General features: G+C 45.5%; 1 protein-coding gene across 3 annotated transcripts in view; it reads right to left on the reverse strand.

Moving 5' to 3' along the window:
- Positions 1-12,371: 12,371 nt before the first annotated feature.
- Dync2i1 (dynein 2 intermediate chain 1) overlaps positions 12,372-19,268 on the reverse strand; it is a 49,732-nt gene continuing 42,835 nt past the window's right edge. For all 3 annotated transcript variants that reach the window (XM_006988299.4, XM_016006767.3, XM_076551562.1), the window contains exons 21-22: positions 18,834-19,057; positions 12,372-12,717 (exon numbers count right to left, since the gene is read on the reverse strand). In XM_006988299.4, coding sequence (XP_006988361.1) covers positions 12,549-12,717; positions 18,834-19,057 — 393 coding nt within the window. In that variant the 3' untranslated portion in view covers positions 12,372-12,548. The remainder of the gene's footprint in view (positions 12,718-18,833; positions 19,058-19,268) is intronic.

The following is a 19,268-nucleotide window of genomic DNA, read 5'->3' on the forward strand; positions in this document are numbered from 1 at the left end:
GTGCTCTGTTCTCTGAATACCAAGGAGGTCAGGATTTTCAGGAACAACCTCCAGAAGGCATTGAGACAGCAGAAAAATGTTCTCTGAAAACAAGAACTCAGAATCCCTCCCAGGACAAGCCGAGATCTTTCTAGGGGGAATATTGAGGCCTGGTCTGGGTTGGCTGTGGATATGAGGTCTGGGGGAAAGGAGGACAAAAGGAATCATTCACCTCTGACAACAAGGGCAAGGTGCTGATGGAATGTGCCGAGGAGGGCCATGAACAACCCACCAAGGGCATCGTTAGAATCACTGGATACCTGAGAGAGGTAGACTGCTGCGGGACGTGCAGAGGGTGCCAAACGAGAGCTACAGTTCAGGGCTTAACATCCAGCAAGCCACATACAGAAAGGAGAAAACGAAGCTGAGATGTGTGTAATATGATGTGAATGTCTTACATGCACATCTGGATGGGGAGGTGTCCCCACATCTGGGCTCCTTCATGTCATGGATAGTAATGTTTTGAAAGTATTACTATAGTGCTGCTTTCCCTGGAAAAGCTAATATGAAATTAGTGATGAACCCACAGTGCAGGGTAGAGGAAATCTGTTCATCCATGGGATGCTGGGTAACAAGAGACTCCAGACAGCATTGGCAGCAAATACAGGGACTCCAATTGGAGGGATGGCAGCAGAGGCTGTGTCTGAAGTAGCATGGCTGAGTCTGACAGCATGAGAAAATATAGCCTGATGGACACACATATCAGACATGGGCTGGAGTGGTTGTGCTGGGATCCCATGCAGACTAGCACACTGAGGTTTTCTCTGTAGAGCAGTGGTTCTCAACCTTTCTAATGCCACAGCCCTTTAATACAGTGTGTCATGTTGTGGTGACCTCCAACCATAAAATTATTTTCATTGCTATTTCATAACTGAAATTTTGCTACTGTTATGAATTGTAATGTAAATATCTTATATGCAGGACATCTGATATGTGGCCCCTGAGACAGGGTGGCTCAACTCCCAAAGAGTTTGTGACCCACATGTCAAGAACTACTGCTGTAGCTGTTTCTAGTTTTCAGGGTTTTTTTTGGGAATTACCTGGAAGATTTTGTTATCTTCAATAAATGAAAGTTCTATATCCCTGATATATGAGAACAAAACAAAACAAAAAGTTGCATGTGCCCAGTATTTATCTCAGAATGTAGGACATATACTTCTTGTAACAGGAGGCAGGCACACTGTGTGCAGAGTCCTATCAACCATCAAGAACCACCGACAAAGGGTCACTTAGGAATCTCACAGCATAGGCCAAATTTGACAAGCTGAGAATGAATGTGGTTGATTCCAATTTCACTAAAACATTCCCAAGAAGGTTTGGTGGTAACACTCACCATGCCTGCTGAAGCCTCCCAAGACCCCTAGGCGACACCAGACTTAGGACCTTCCATGCATGTTTATTTCCATGTCTGACCTTCAACCTCCAGTGAGCCAGTCCTCTGCTTGTGGCGTCTCAGGGGATAGTGTTTAGACTGCAATCACAGCAGACTTCATAGGTCACCAGCTCCAGCGGGATTCGGGCAGGGTGTGGGAGACCTGTAGGGAACTCAAGGCTGTGTCCCATGGAAACTATTCAAACGTTTATAAAACATTGCAAAGGTCAAACAAAATACTTCTGTAGGCAGGTCCTCTGATTTATGCTGGAGTTGGCTTACCCACCCACACCACAAGGCCAGCATAATTTCTTACCCGTCTTTGGTTCCCCAACTCTCAGCTCAGTACCCGCTCATAACAGATTCAAGAAAAATGTTTATCACACAAGGCCGAGAAAGTAGCGGGCTATTATGGCACAGCGGAGGATACAATGCTCATTCCTGCAGCACTCAGTGGACAGCCTTCTGTGTCAGGGCCAACTAACCCAACCGGATATGGGTGTGAAGGAAGTACTAGCCAGGCTCAACAGTGAGGCTGGGACAGGGTAGGTAAATCCATACAAACTCTTTATGGCTGGGGAGCCACTTCAAGTCCCACTGTTTCAAGAGAGACTGAGTATCCGGGATACGGTGTAGGCAGTTGTGCCAGGGAGTTTAAGAAAAAAAAAAAAAAAAGAATCATCAGGATGTATGCAATGAGGTCCCTGATAATATTTGATGGCCTTTTCCCCACAAAAATGAAAGAAGAGACATTCCAAATCACTTTTTCCGAAGTGTATGCTCTAAACAGGACCCCACAAAACAACTCTTGAGTCTTATTCTTGGTTCTTATCCTGTCTTCAAAGATCAAGCCCCAAATATCAGCCAATCCAGCACTTACTGTCTTTAGAATGAAGACCTTAGTGTCTGCAGCTCAGAATACCCAGCGTCATGTGAGGAAAGAGATGACTTTCAGAAAATGTGATGCAGGCATGGGCAGAGCTCTCTTCAGACCATGTAAAGAAGGGATCAACATCCCAAAAAGATCAGAATGTCTTAACAATAGCAAGTTGAACAAATCTATCAACAGACTTGCTATACAAATACACTACACTGATTTTATTTTTATAGATGTATGTATATTTATATATTTAAAAATACTAAAATGTAATAATATGAAGCATATTTCTCCTCTATGGTAAGACTGTATTTTTCTTTCACTTTTTTAAATTATCTACAGTGATCCAATTGGAGATCCAATGAAGATCACAATCTCCATTGTGCAACTATTATGCTTACAATTTGAAAAAATAAGCATAACTTAAAAGAATATTATAGTGTCCTGATTTTAATAAGCTATTAATGCATAAGAGTTTCTACTTAAGTTCAAGTAAGAATATGAGCATGTTTATTTATTTTATAGCTTTAGATAATGCTATCATGTTGGGGAAAATGCTTATTCTAACCACCGTGAGAAAGTAATTCGGAGAAGCAGAGGGGTCAGTTCAGCTTACTTCAATGAAGCATTTCCTGAGGACTGAGCCAGGCGAGGTCAGACACAGTGGTGCTCAGCACTGCCCTGAGTTGACCCAGGCCTGGAGGTATGTCCTACATCCCACCTGAGGAAGGAAGGCCCTGTGGGAGCAGCAGCAGTGGGAGCACTGAAGGTAACGGCCTCCTGGATTCAGGGTCTAGACTCAGCCTGGGAGTCCTGAGAGGGGAGCTGGAGGGATGAGGGCCAGAATGTGCTGCTTGCTGGTTCTAACACTGCTGAGGAAGATCCTGCTGGCTGATGGCACCAACTTAGCATTATACAGGTGTAAACTGCTTCTTTAGAATAAGGCTCAGGGTTTACAAGTCTTGTTTTAGCTATTTAAAAGGCCCCCTCTCATCCCCGTGGGAAAAAATTTAAGGCATCTAAGAAAAATCAACTTATATGGATTAAAGACTTAAATGTAAGATCTGAAACTATGAAGCCACTAGGAAAGGACACTGGGGAAATGTTTCAGGTCGATGGAGTGGGCACAGATTTTTCTGGATAAGAGCCCAGGAAACAAGAGCAGAAATAGACACAGGATTACATCAAACCAAAAAGCTTCCTTACTGCAAAACAAACCATCGACAGAGCGAAGAGGCAGCCTGCGGGGTGGGAAGAAACTTGTAAACTAGTCACCCAACAAGGAATTAGCTTCCAGAGTACACCCAGAGCTCAAACGGAGCTCACACAACAGCAGTAAGATAGTGATGATGACCCTATTAAAACAGCAACAGACTTAAGTAGACAGTTCTCAAAAGAAAATGTACAGGGGTGGCCCATGGATATATTTAAAAAGAAACGACTTCACTTGTCACCAGGGAAATGAAATCAAAACCACAATGAGATGTCGTCCCAATCCAGTTAGGATGACTACTATCAAAAAGACGGACAGTAAGAACGGGAGCCAGATACAAGCTGGCAGCATCTACATTCCCATCTCCAGCATCGAAAACTACGCAAGTCCCTTCAAGATTCCCTGAAAGCTATCTGCACATCTTTGTGTTCCTGAGATGCTAGGTCCCAGGTGTGGACCAGGCCCTGTTGACTAAGATGCTCACCAGTGGAGCAGCGTGGGAGGGGAACAAGCCACCTGACCCCCTTTTACCCAGTGTCAGTGCCACCTGCCACTGCTCCGCTGTGTGTGCTTTCTTGTGGACAACAGCTGTGCCTGCAGAGGCTGGAAGGAGTTATAAGGAGCCCAGGAAGAAACATCTGGCCTCATTTATGGATGTCCTGCCCACTACATGTTGCCACTCACAGGCTCCCCATACAGACACACCGGGCTCCACGGGTGCCATGAACAGACAGCAGTGTTTCTGGTCCTCCCAAGTCATCGGTGACCTGGAAATACAGACAGGTGATTTTTTGAGGCATTTGATAGCCTCACGTTTGACAGCAAGCACAGTGTCGATCCCTAGAGTCAGCACCCACTTCCTGGAAACACATCCTCATGGGACTGGACACAATGCAGCGAGCACCCACTGACACACCGTCCTTCAGAGAACAGTGTGAATTGGAACGTGAACAAAATACAGGCTCTAAAAGGTGCATTTCCGGCTTTCAATGTGCAGTGCAGCAAAGTTTGGAAAAGTGCCATGCTTAGAGGAAGATAGCCGGTTTTCTAGATGGCACAGCAGTGAATAGATAGCTTTTGAAATCAAACACATCACCTTAAGAAACAATCCACAAATGGGCTCAAACGTACAAAGTGTTTGGCGGGGTGACTAAATGACTTCTACCCACACGGAATTTACAAAGCTGGTAAGAAAGAGATGGGCCCACAATCAATCGATCGATCGATCGATCAATCGGTTAGGTTTAGACAGAATAACCAGGGATACCACACAGTCTGGGCAGGAAGATGAAGGTGAGTAGATTCTGACTGGAGGAAGGAAACCATGGTAGAGGCACAACATTCCATCTGTCCTGTCTGCTGAGAATGATACAAAAGGCTGCTCCGTGAAAGTCCTCCAGAGGCCTAAAGGCGTCACCTTGAGGTCAGACTCAAGGCTGCATCTTTGGGCTGCATGCTGCCTCAGACTCCTGAGATTTCCAAAGTCACAGTGTGCTATTTTACTTTTCCCCAAATAGCTGTTTAATTTTTTAAATAGAAAATTACAAGTAGTTAGATATAGAAACTAAATTATGTTCAAGAAACTCAGTCTATTCAAGAGAGAGAGAGAGAGAGAGACAGACAGACAGACAGACAGACAGACAGACAGACAGACATTTGGAAAGTCAAACACAGAAAAGAAAAAAAAATTCTTACCAGAGCAGCACTGTGATCATAGTCAGGACCTATTCACACACTGGAGAAACACTCCCAAGTACAGGCTCCTCACATGCTGCACCAGGCTAAGGCTGAGGGTCAGCCCCCAGAAGTTTCTCACTCTCTGAAGCTCAAATAAATAATATATGAGAGATAGAGTAACAGATATAACTAAGTGATAAGAGATATACGATATAGATAATTGACAAGTGACAAGCACTTAGTCATATGATAGATGGATATGCACAGGACAGACAGACAATGGATAAAGCTACACAATGATCATTATGGACAGACAGATGGTAGTTAGATGATAATAGTAGATGGACAGATAAAAACAGAGCCTGAAGCTCTTTGCCCTGGCTACAACTGAGAACCATCATGACACTCTGAAAACAGACTGAGGAAGTGGTGTGGGTGACCCTACCACAGCACTTCTGAAGATAACATCAGTACTTTAATTTGCAGCCTAGGGTTGGAAATCAGGCTCTAAGCATATACATAACATTAAAATATATGTGTGACCAGAAAAGGCTTGGTCCTTGGTGACACTTGTCAAGGGCTGGAAGCATTCTAAACAGATCATTTCTTATCTTGAACCTGACATTGCCCAGGGCCTCCCTCAAGTTTTCCCACAGGCCATGGGTGTGGGTGAGCTTTTAGGAGGAGCTGAACAGGCAAAGCCTGGACTGTCAAGGGTGGCCTCCAAGAGCAGAGTATATAGTCCACATCTCTCTGCAGTGCACAGCAAACTCCTCTGGAGCTACCCTTGCCATTGCCCAGGATGCCTTCCTGAAGTTGAGTTCCAAAGCTAGCAAGCTGGGTGGGTGCTGGCTAAAAGCCCCGCCCCTCAAGCAGCTTCGTTAGTCATTAGCCCCCAGTGACCACCGATGTGCGCCTGTCAGGCTCCTGGATGAGCAAGTGACTACGGTGTGCATCCTTCACAGCGGAGAGCAGGGCTATGGACCCTGCGGAGCATGCCTTGGCTTCCTCCTGGTCCTTCGACAGAGACACTTTCCTGAGCTGCACAGCAATTTTGCTAGGCAATTAGTGTGATGAGGATCCTGCTGGAGACTTTAAACAAAAACTGGTGTCTATAAAAGTTTGCTTGGTCCATTCTGACCTTGATGGATTATTTAAAAAAAAAAACAAAAAACAAAATGGGGCCAGGAAGATGGCTCAGTGAGTAAAGGCACTTGCTGCCAAGACTGACAACTTAAGTTTGATGCCCAGATCCTACACAGAGGAAAGAGAGGACTGACTCTTGGAACTGCCTTCCATATATGTGCTATGGCATGCACACTTGCACATACTTGGGTATACACACACAAACCACCTACACAAATAGATGCAAAAGTAGTTTTAATTATAAAAGATTTATTTCTCACTCCTGGATGTGTGACATCCAAGTTGAATGCTAGCAGACTTGGTATCTGGGGAAGGCTGTCCTCACATCCTCAGAGTCTAATTAATGCTGCCCACATGCACATGGGTGTGGGGCCAGCCACTGGTGCATGGTGTACCGACCAGGTGCCATACCCTTAAAGAAAAGGGACTTCCTCTCTCCTAGCTGCTAGGGATGCTGTGAATGTGTTGCTCTAATTGATAAATAAAAATGCTGATTGGCCAGTAGCCAGGCAGGAAGTATAGGTGGAACAAGCAGAGATGAGAATTCTGGGAAGAGGAAGGCTGAGTGAGGAGACATCAGCCTGCCATCCAGGGAGCAGCATGTAATGACACACAGGTAAAGCCACAGAACAGGTGGCAACATATAGATTAACAGAAATGGGTTAATTCAAGATGTAAGAGCTAGTCAAGAGTTAGCCTGAGCTAATGGCCAAGCAATTTTAATTAATATGAGCTTCTGAGTGATTATTTTATAAGTGGGCTGCAGAACTGTGGGAGCCTGAGTAGGACCAGGAAAACTCCAACTACACCTAGCAGCCATCAACTGTCAACAGTTCCTCAGCTAGGAGTCGGGGCTTGTGAGTCCCTCCACTCTCAATGCTCAAATGTTTGGTGGCTTGATACTGTGCAAGTGTTGTGGAGGTAACCACAGCCTTTGTGAGTCCATGACAGGAGTGGTCTCATCATCTCCCAATCTTCTCCAACCTCTGGCTCTTACAGTCTTTCTGCCTCTTCTTCTGTAATGTTCCTGAGCCTTGGGGGAAGGAGGTGTGGTGTAGATGTCCCGTTTACGGGTGAGTAAGGGTTGAAGCTTTCTAAAGAGACATTTGTGCTCCCCCTTCAGCTGTCCAGACTACTGCGACAATGATCCTCCAGGAGCTGGCATCTCGTGCTGGGAAAAAGAAAAGAATGCAGCCCGATTCCAGCCAGAGGAGGAACTCGTCTCCCAAGAAGAGATTTCACAAAGTTCTGACAACTTGTCACCCCATCACTTGCAGGAGATTTGGGAACTGAGACGATGGGTCAGTGATGGGTGAAACCACACTGCACGTGTGTGTGTGTGTGTGTGTGTGTGTGTGTGTGTGTGTGTGTGTGTGTGTAACTTATTTATCTTGCTATTTAAGTCTCACATAGGACCACAAAGACAAATTTGGGAGGTCACTGGACCTCTTTCTTGGTTCCTTTTCTCAGTGTGGCACCATTGAATACATTTCCTTTTCATTATCACGTTGAGACCTACCAAAGACAGGTAGCCAGGTCTGCTTGCTAAGGCTGCCAGGGCCCAGGCTCTGACCCTAACCATGCTGACAACAAGTACAGCTCCCCGAAATGTGGAAGTTCTTTCTGGAAGTTCCTTTTAAGGGTTTCCTTGGGACCGCCTAAGACTCATTTCTGCTATAATGTGTTGATCTGGGCGCTCCCCATTCTCACAGCTCCTCCCCTGGAAGCAGCAGCACACAGGATGAGTCCTGCTCCCTGCCCACTTCATCACAGCCTCACTTTCCTTAAAGACCCATGTTGGCACATGACCACTTGTGAGGTGTCTCTCCTTGTCCAGTGGGTGTTCATTGTGACTCAGCGAATCTCAGCTGCCTTTTGGACACCCAGTACTGCTAGAACAGTTTCCCTGAAGGAAAAAAAAAAAAAAAGGAGCTGTGCCAGAAGTAGGCATTTCAGCTATTTGACTTGGATGTATAAAAAAAAAAAAAAATAAAAATAAAAAAAAAAAAAAAAAAAAAAAAAAAATAGCCGGGCGGTGGTGGCGCACGCCTTTAATCCCAGCACTCGGGAGGCAGAGCCAGGCGGATCTCTGTGAGTTCGAGGCCAGCCTGGGCTACCAAGTGAGCTCCAGGAAAGGCGCAAAGCTACGCAGAGAAACCCTGTCTCGAAAAAACCAAAAAAAAAAAAAAAAAAAAAAAAAAATAAAAAAATAAAAAAATAAAAATGATTTATCCTCTTCGATAAATGTGGAGAATCCTCTCCTTGACTATATGCAGGATTGTATTACTGTGAGAGTTTTCATGTCTACTGCTCCTTGTGTTTGGAATCAAGCATCCAGGCCTGCACTGTGGGGCAGTGGACCTGAGGTGGAGGCTAGCCACCTCAGATTGATGCTGCTGCCCCCATGTGGCTGATGTGCCATACTGCACGCTGCCTCTCCGAATGCATTAACCGGCTGTTCGCTGGTTTCTTCCTTATGAACACACAGAGAACTTCTGGGTGTGGAGCTACCTCTAAGACCCCTTAGGATAAGCTCAGTGAGGCCCGGGGACACATGTGCCTTGAGTCATCAGTGTGCTGGGACCACCCAGGCCAAAGCCTTGGAGAGACAGCATCTGCAGACTGGGTGCCCTGCTGGATGCCTCTTTAGATCTGAGGTGAGAACAGGAGCTGCTGGGCAGGGGAAGGGACTGTACCAGGACCTTCAGTCCATCTCCTCAGGACATTAGTGATACCATGCAGCTGGCAGGGTGGGAGGAATTGATATCGGAAGGGGAAGGGGGTCCAGAGATTGTTCCTCCGAGACTGGCCTGACCAAACAACGGAGCCCCAGCCACACCAAGAAGCCTGTGCTTCAAACAAGGGCTCACCGAGGTGCTAAGCAGAATGTTGAAAGCAAAGGTCTTACAAACCAACACCCTGAACCCTAGATGTCATGGGAAGAATCAGAAGCAAGTCCCAGCCAGACCTGACAAGATTCCTTCAATAGAGCCTCTCCCCCTACCAGGAAAGCTCAGCAGGAAGAAGGCACAACTGTGCTGGGAGGAGGGGCAATGAAAAAAGTGATACTATAAACCCCAGGAAATCCACTAGGTACACCAACATAACACACAAAGTGGAATTACAATAAACACAACTTACTCAAGGTAAAAAACACCATTACACCAATTCTGAAATATTCTTTTATTCTTATCCCTCCCCTAGCATTTAGTGTTCCATCAGGCTCCTGGGGATCCTGGCCCTTCTTCCAACAACTTAGCCCTCTCCTAACAGGGCCTCACGGCCTGCTTTCTCCTTAGTCAGGCTACTCCAGCATCCTCCACCGCTGACTCTGTTAACCTGTTTTAACATCACAATGACCAGAATACTATACAGAAACTAGGAGTGGAACAACTTCAGAGGAGATTGACTTTGTCATCATTTCTGAGGGCTCAGGCCATGGTGTCACGGGGAGAGTGTGACTCAGTGGTGCAGTTCCCATCATGGAGGGACAGGAAGCTGAGAGAAGGTAATGCTGACCCTCATCTGCTTCTAGGGTCTCAACCCTGGGGACAATGTGGCCCATATTCCACGGTAAGCCTTCCCCTCAGTTAATCCTCTCTGAACTGCATACCCACAAACACAATCCAAGGTGCTCTTCCATTTCCTAGGTTACTAAATCCAGCCATGTTCACAGTGAGGATTAAACATGGCAAAGAACTCCATGTTGAGTCGACCTCATGCCTGGGTTTGCTGTTCCCTCAAAGTGTCATCTTTCCACTCTAAAGGAGGAGCTGCACACTTCCAGCCAGGGGGAGACTTTCTGATAGGGAATCACAGGCTAGAGTGGTTACCTTCGGTCCTTCGCTGTCCCTGTTACTGAGGCCAAGAGGGGCCACTGCAAAGAACTGTAGAGGGAAAGACACACCATGGCTGTCTTCCCTAGAGTGGAGAAGGGGGACAAGCAGCTTGGCCTGTTTTCCTTTCTCTGTGATGACTGCATTTCTGTATAACTCACAGAATATTCAGCTGTGAAGCTTGAAAAGGAAACACTCTGTGAGACTGTGGAGTGGAGGCCACACAGATTGAGCGACAGGGAAAAGCATGCTATCGAGGATCAACACCAGGCAGGAACCCTGTCTGTACTCAGTGCATGACTCTGGTCACGCATAATGTGTCACCTCAAAGGCAGTACCTCAAATACACACAGTCTTCCAGAGGGGCACACAGCCACTAGAGTGCTGGCCCTCCTTCTCACTGTCTCTTCCGTCCACCATACCTTCTCCTGTGATACAAGCCAGCCTGAACAGCCCTGAAGGACAACAACAACAACAACAAAACCTGAAGGTTTATCTTCATCTATCCACATGGTTTTGCATTAAAAATAATTCTCACACACTGCTATGCTTGGGCCACACAACTCAAAAGCACAGCAACCAGGAAGAAATCCAGATCCAGCAGAGAGTCAGCGAAGGATGGAGTGACTGTCATCCACTGCAATTATCTAAGACTCACAGACACTGAGACACGGATGAGATCCAAAGAAAGAGGAATACTGATTCTAACTTTAAGAAAGAACTATAAACAGCATCTGTCTTAAACATTCTAGACAAACGACTGAGCCCAGTGTCTCAACTCATTCTCATCTGTAACTGAGTCATGAGTTTTACGAAGCTGCAGAAGGAGATTCCAGCCCTTTATTTAACACAGCTTAGCTAAGCACACACGTACACAGTGGCACTCTGCCAAGCACATCAACACGCCCTCTCTCACACATTCTCGCTTCCTGCCAAGCAGTGGCCGCCACTGTGTTCCTCCATCTCTGCAGTTCCCGTTGCTTCCTGTGATTCAGTGACCGGTATGACAGAGGACCAGCCAACTACAGCAGTCCCTGACTGGGTCAGCATGTGCAAGCTACATGTGTGTGTACCTGTGCAAGCCTGCATGTGTGTCTTGTTGTGTATGACCTGTACAAGTATACGCTGAGACAGATCTGAACTCTTACAACTGACAGACGGGACAGACTAGTCTGAACTACTCTGTCATTTTCATGATAAACAAGTGGGCTGTGAGTCAACGGGATGAAAAAGGAGGCAACGAGGAAGGGCTGCTGGGGTAGTCACACAGACACGGAGGGGAAAGTCAGACGTACAGCTGCCCTGCACCAGAGAAGTAAGGGTCTGTCCTCACGGCTCAGATGCAGGCAGCACAGTTGTCCAGCTGCCTTCTGGCCAGAGCACTCGGTTCTGGCTGGGAAAGTGCAGAACGAGTTTAAATGTGCTGTTTGCATTCCCTACAGATCTGTTGGCAAGACGCAGGGAGTTTTCCCATGAGCTCAACCTCAGACTCTCCTCCCGTGTGGTTTTGACATGTGTGGCCTTCCAATCCACAAGCTGGGACTTGGACCGAACGAAAGGCACCGGTATTAGGAGATGGTGCCTGTGGGGAGGACGAGCTCTCCTGGGTGGACAGTGCTGCTGTAGGAGAGGGGAAGGGGGCAGGGTAGCACTCTCTCTGTCCTTTGCCTTCTGCCACGGAAAGACAAGGCTGCACGTGACATCTGGAGGCAGAACTTTACACTTCTAGCCTCTCCAACTGTGAGAAACCAGTTTCTGGGATTTACAAATTGTTACAACAGCATAAATAAATTCATGTGTCTCCTACTGCTCCATGTTCAAGACAATTTATTCACTTGTATTATTTCTGTATGAAGAAGGTTTTCATGCTGAAGCATGCTGTAAAACGCGTCTGACTCGATTCTATGAGTGTCATTCAAATCACACCAAAAGCTGGTGTGCAAAAAAACCTGTAAAAACAGAAGGCTGGTGGAGGTCATCTCCAAAGTGAGCAATTTTTTTTTTTTTACTTTAGATATATGTTCATCATTTTATGCATGGCTAAGAAAATAGTCCATAAAAGTACATTTTCATGGTGGGCTGTTTAAAATCCAGTAATAAATGTGACAGTATTTTTAAATTGTTCCAAAAATAACTGGAAATACTCTTAGAAGAGCCTTTTGGACATCACTTGGTATTTCCTTTGAAGTTTAGTATATACTAAAATGTTCATTGTTTCCATTAAAAATAGTGATTTATTTCCTGGGAATACCAAAGTACCGTTCTTCTAAAACAAATTATGTACAGAATATACATATTCTATGTACACAAATGCACATGAACACAGAGTCAAGGGATCCATCCTGTAATCAAGTCTTATGTACTCATCATTCTCCTGACACTAAATCTTCATTTCTGAAGAAGTACATGCAGCTGGCTGTGCTCATCTGCCGCTGGGATGGTCCACCGCCTCTTCAAGTACTGGATGTCGACTGTGCCAGAGGCCCTGGCCAACACCAGGGCCACAAAGCTACCACTGACCTTCTCAGGATCCCCCATGATGGTCATGGCCACAAGCCTACAAGTAAGAGAGAACATGAATTGGGTCAGTATACAAGTGCGTGACTTTCTGTACCCAAGTCTTTCAAAAGATCTATATTCAAGGGAAGTGTGAAATAGAAGAGGAACTAAAAAATGTTAAAACAAAATACTAGAACAAAAATAAATATAGAAAATCTGTTGAAAACCAATTTCTGCATCTCAGGGATCTGTTGACTGGCAGATCCATGGAGACAGCTCAAAGGATGCCTATCTGCAGACACCCCCCACCACCCTACAGAAGGGTGACAGTCCCATCTGACATTCGTTCCTTCCTGCTTTGGGAGTCAATACCTTCCAGGTGGGGCTTTCAAACTGCCTCAGCAGGCCCTCCCAACCACAGAGGCAGTGGGATGATCCCCAGTGCGGGGGTTTCCCAGTATCTCAGGCCACCAATCTCAACCACGTTGAGTAACTGCCGAGGCCCACAATCTGCTCTCCAGCTGAGACCTGTCCCTGGGCTTCAGACCCTCAACCTCCTGTGAGCAGCACTGTGGTGCTATATTGTGCACCCCACTAAAACTTACCTGGGGATCAGAGGACAGAACCAGCCACTAGATTAGACGTAGAGGCCAGACAATGATGGCACACACCCTTAATCCTATCACTTAGGAGTGATAGGATCTCAGTGAGTTCAAGGTCACACTGGGAACAGAGCCAGATGTGGTGGCACACACCTTTAATCCCAGCACTTGAGATCTCATGCCTATGCTACCAAGTATTTGGGAGGTACATATGCCTTTAATCCCAGCACTAGGAAGGAAGGAAGAGGGCAGGGCACAGAACGGTATGTAAAGCATGAGTAAACAGGAAGCCTTGCTCTTGAGACTGAGGATTTTGTAGAGGTAAGAAATTGCGGCTGGATGCTCTGCTTCTCTTATCTTTCAGCTTTCACCCCAATGTCTGGCTCTGGGTTTTCTATTTATAAGACTGTAGTGGTATTTGCTCCGCCCATGACCTTGGGCTATATGGCTCAAAGGAGGTGGTACTTCCTGATGTTGTACATGACCTCTTGGGTGGAGCAAACACCATTACATAAGACCTTTTAGCAATTTGTGTTACACTGCACCCATCCCATCATGTGATCTAGTAAGAAACCGGGGCCTTCTTGACACCCTGTGTGCCCTCTCCATGCCACTGTCCCTACCATGCTGAGGGCATGTCTCCAATTCTACCCTTACCTCCTCCAGCAGAGCATCTCAGAAATACAATCTGAAGGCAACCTTGTCCCCACTAGATCCTTCCCATTACCAGCAAATGCTTCTGCCATGGCCTCCCTGGGACTCCTCTTGGAAGACTTTATAGATGTAAAATGTACTCGTGTGTGAACCCGGGCTGGAGTGAGTGACTGATTTTTAAGTTTCTTTTCAGGGTGTCACTATGATGCACAGACTGCTCTCTAATCCCTGAGTTAAGTGAGCCTCCTCCTCCTGCCTCCTCAGTCTCCCACGTACTGGGATGATGGGCACAAGCCACTATGCTCAGTCCCAATATGTTTTCTGTTTCCTTTTCTTTTAAGACAAGGTCAGGCTATGTAACCCAAGTTGGTCAGGAATTCCCCATGAGCCCAGGCTGGCCTCAAACTTGTAATCTCCCTGCCTCAGAAAGTGCTAGGATTACATACATGCCACTATAGCCAATTCTCTTGATGGATATTTAATTAGAGTAATACCAATCTACCTATCACTTTTATCAGATCTTGTCAATATCTCTCTCTCTCTCTCTTTTTTTTTTTTTTGTTTTGTTTTTGGTTAGTAAAAGTGTTTTTCTGGGTTTTTTTTTTAATTTATTTATTTATTTATTTATTTATTTTACAATACTATTCAGTTCTACATAATAGCCACAGATTCCCTTGTTCTCTCCCTTCCTGCCCCCCCTCCCCTTCCCCCCAGCCCACCCCCCATTCCCACCCCCTCCAGATAAAGGTCTCCCCCGATGACTAGGATCGACCTGATAGACTCAGTCCAGGCAAGTCCAGTCCCCTCCTCCCAGATTGAGCCAAGCGTCCCTGCATAAGTCCCAGGTTTCAAACAGCTAACTCATGCAACAAGCCCAGAACCTGGTACCACTGCCTAGATGCCTCCCAAACAGATCAAGCCAATCGACTGTCTCACCTATTCAGAGGGACTGATCCAGTTGGGGGCCCCTCAGCCTTAGGTTCATAGTTCATGTGTTTCCATTCATTTGGTTATTTGTCCCTGTGCTTTATCCAACCTTGGTTTCAACAATTCTCGCTCATATAGACCCTCCTCTTTCTCACTAATTAGACTCCCAGCGCTCCACCAGGGGCCTAGCCGTGGATGTCTGCATCCAGATTCCTCAGTCCTTGGATGGGTTTATGGCACAACTATTAGGGTGTTTGGCCATCCCATCACCAGAGTAGGTCAGTCCCAGCTGTCTCTTGACCATTGCCAGCAGTCTTTTGTGGGGGTATCTTTGTGGATTTCTGTGGGCCTCTTTTGCTCTTTGTTTCTTCCTTTTCTCATGTGGTCTTCATTTACCATGGTCTCCTATTCCTTGTTCTCCCTCTCTTTTCTTGATCCAGCTAGGATCTCCCGCTCTCTTTCCCTTGACCCTCGCCCTTCATTGCTCCCACTCATGTCCAGGCTGTTCATGTAGATCTCATCCATTTCTCCGTGTCTTTCTTGGGGTCTCATTTTCCAGGTAGCCTCACTGGTGATGTGAGTAGCAGTCCAGTCATCCTTGTTCCACATCTAGCATCTTCCTATGAGTGAGTACATACCATATTTGTCTTTCTGAGTCTGGGTTACCTCACTCAGGATGATTTTTTCTAGATCCATCCATTTGCCTGCAAACCTCATGATGTCATTGTTTTTCTCTGCTGAAGTAGTATTCCATTGTGTATATGTGCCACAATTTATTTATCCATTCTTCAGTTGAAGGGCATCTAGGTTGTTTCCAGGTTTTGGCTATTACAAACAATGCTGATATGAACATAGCTGAGCAAGTGCTCTTGTGGTATGATTGAGCATTTCTTGGGTATATGCCCAGGAGTGGTATAGCTGGATCTTGGGGGAGATTGATTCCCAATTTTCTAAGAAAGCGCCATATTGATTTCCAAAGTGGTTGTACAAGCTTGCATTCCCACCAGCAGTGGAGGAGAGTTCCCCTAGTTCCACATCCTCTCCAGCATAAAGTGTCTTCAGTGTTTTTGATCTTAGCCATTCTGACAGGTGTAAGGTGATATCTCAGAGCTGTTTTGATTTGCATTTCCCTGATGATTAGGGATGTTGAGCAATTCCTTAAATGTCTTTCAGCCATTTGAGTTTCCTCTGTTGAGAATTCTCTGTTTAGTTCTAAAGCCCATTTCTCAATTGGACTGTTGGTCGTTTTGATGTCTAATTTCTTGAGTTCCTTATATATTCTGGATATCAGTCCTCTGTCCAATATATCTCTTATAGTCCATCAAAATGTTATCTGGGTCACTTTTATACTCTTTCCTTTTCAAAAAGCAATATAATTTCTTCCTCATTGTCCTAAACTTCAGTTGAACCAATTAACAAAGAAGGGAAGAGGGGATACGGGAGGGAATATGGGAAGGACAGCTAAAACTAAGGGCCATTGTGAAGTCATATGAAAATCTAATACAGTAGACACTTCTTAAAATATATACATTTGTGAAAGAAATATAAATTGCAATCACCAAAAAAAGGAGACTAGATATCTCTTGAAACTAAAATAAACCTCCAGTGTCAGGAATGGGTTACATCTAATTGAGTTGTTGGCCAAAGGGGCCCCATGAAAACTCCAAACAATCCAGGCTATTGCTCAGGCCATTGATTGCTCTCCACAAACTGACAGCAAGGTCCTATTGCTGAAGACAACACCTACCTAACTCACTGAACATGGAAAAGTCAAGCTGATACCTACCCAGAGCCTTGATCCCTACTGACTTAGTGTTCACGGTACTGGCAGGTACTCTGCACACTACCAGGGGAAAGACATAAGCATCAACCCGCAATCTACAATGGCGGCCTGCCTGCCAGACACACTGGCGCAATGGCAGCACCAACGTTGTAGGAGTGACCGATGACTGTATGAGTGGAATAAGACTCACTCCATGAATGGAACCCACCCCTGACACTGCCTAGGTGGCCAAGAACCTGAAACTGGATAGGCCAGGTACTAGGGAAAAACCAAATACTACTGTTCTGCTAAAGAAATATAGCAATAAAAACAAACAAACAAAAACTCCTAACAACATTCTGCTACATCCACAGGTCAGAGTCTTGATCAGCCATCATCACAGAAGCTTCCTTCTGCAGGATATGGGAACAAATAGAGACTCATAACTGCACAATGTACAAAGAGTAAGAGACTTTGGAGCACTCAGTCCTAAATGGGATGTCTCCATCAAATCCCTCCCCTCAGGGCCCAGGGAAGCCTGTGGAAGAGGAGGCAGAAAAACTGGAAGAACCAGTGGGGATGGAGGACACCAAGGAAACAAGGCCTTTAGGGCACAACAGGACCGAAGCGCTTATGAACTCACAGAGACTGTGGCAGCCTACACTTGTCTGCACAGGGCTAAGCCAGGTGAGGTTCTAGTGCAGAAAGGGGAAGCAGACAAATCCACACCCCTAAGCCAGAAGCTATCTCCAGTTGATAACCACCTCAGGGAGTCGTACCGGGAACACAGACCACACGGAAGGCCAGGCTCCACGCCCAGCAGCAGGTGGCCAACACAAAACAAACTCAATGGCACGTGTGGAGTTCTGTGCCTCACAATGCTTTGTCCAGACTCTTTTTAACCTTACCGATCTTTTGCTTATACATTATGTCTTACGGATTGAGTTTGGATTTATGGACAGGTATGGATTTGGGTGAATCTGGAAGTGGGTCAGATCTGGGAGGAGCTGGGGGAGGGGAAATTATAATCTGAATAGATTGTATGAAAAAAAAATCTATTTTCAATAAAAAATAAATAAAAATAAAAACTCCAAGGCCCTGGCATACACACACACACACATACACACACACACACACACACACACACACACACACACACACTATATATATATATATATATATATATATATAGATATAGATATAGATATAGATATATAGATATATATATAGATATAGATATAGATATAGATATATATTCCAAGAACAAAATATAGGAGACTAAACAAATTGGGGTTAAGAGAGAAGTCTGCCAAATGAAATATTCTATAAATATTGATACTTTCAAATAAAGGAACAAAGGCAAAGAATTAACAATGGACCAGCAAGATGGCTCAGCCAGTAAAGGCACTTGCTACCAAGGCTGATGACCTAAGTTCTATTCCTGGATCCTACGAGGTGAAAGGAAAGAACTAAGTCTCACAAGTTGTCCTCTGAACACCACATGAGCACCACAGCATATACACTTGTGCATACACACACGCGCGCACACACACATACATACACACACACACACACACACATACATACATACATACATACATACATAAATACTAAAAAACTTTTAGACAAAGTAGTATCAATGACAATTCACATCAGCAGGTTTCTTCCACGTGCAGGTGGGAAGATGCTTGGGGACTGGTGTGACTGAGGTGCAGAGAGCTGGAGGGTCTGACAAGACATAGATTCCATGACTCGTGTCTCATATGTCCTGTCCTCTTTGAGGAACTAGAGGGAGTAAGCTGTAGTTCATTCAAACATATGTTGAATCCGCAAGGCACTCACAGAAAATGTTTCTGCCTGAATGAAGATGGGAACTATTACACTGCTCTCCTATCCACTGCGCCTTTTGAGACTAAATATAAGACAACTGCATTTTAAAGAGATTTTCACAGTATTGCCTAACTGAACACTAAGAGTGAAGCTGATGTAAAGTAGAACAGGATGGCCATGACGGGTCAGTCATTGCAGGGCGACTTGGACGGAGGCGTTGGAAGCAAAGTGGGTGCACGTGGGGGTCAGAGGGCACATAGGAGCTCTGTGTTCTATTTGGCGCAAATTAAAAGTACCTTTAAAAAGCAGTTTTGACTATACAGTACATAAGTGTAGTATTTAACTTAAACTCGTGATTTAAGAAAGACCAGAGATGAGGGTGATGGGCCTTGTACTCACTTGTCTGGAGAGATGGGCTGCTGAGCCACAGGACCCAGGTCATTCTCAAGAAGGTCCCAGACATAGATCCTGGATGCATCATCCTGGACCAAGAACACAGCAGGCCTTGTCGGGGACCACTGCAGGCTAGTAACAGAGCGGCCCTTGGTACTGCTGTCCCACTGCATGACAGGCCTCTCAGACGTCAGGTGGTGCAGTCTGATGCTTCCATCTGAACAGCCAGCCTACAATTGGGGGATGGAAACACTGTTTATCTTTCTTTCTGAATTAAATCTCAATACCCAGAAATTTTTCTTGGAGCGTTCATTAGCTTGCCTTGCTTGTAAAATAACATTTTCACTTGCTTTTGTTTTCTGACTATAAAGACATTAAACCTATCCTTACAAACAGCGAGTGAGCACTCACCCTGGAAACTGACACCAGCCATCACTGCAT

Source organism: Peromyscus maniculatus, chromosome 14, assembly GCF_049852395.1.
Source record: "Peromyscus maniculatus bairdii isolate BWxNUB_F1_BW_parent chromosome 14, HU_Pman_BW_mat_3.1, whole genome shotgun sequence".
Lineage (NCBI taxonomy): Eukaryota > Metazoa > Chordata > Mammalia > Rodentia > Cricetidae > Peromyscus > Peromyscus maniculatus.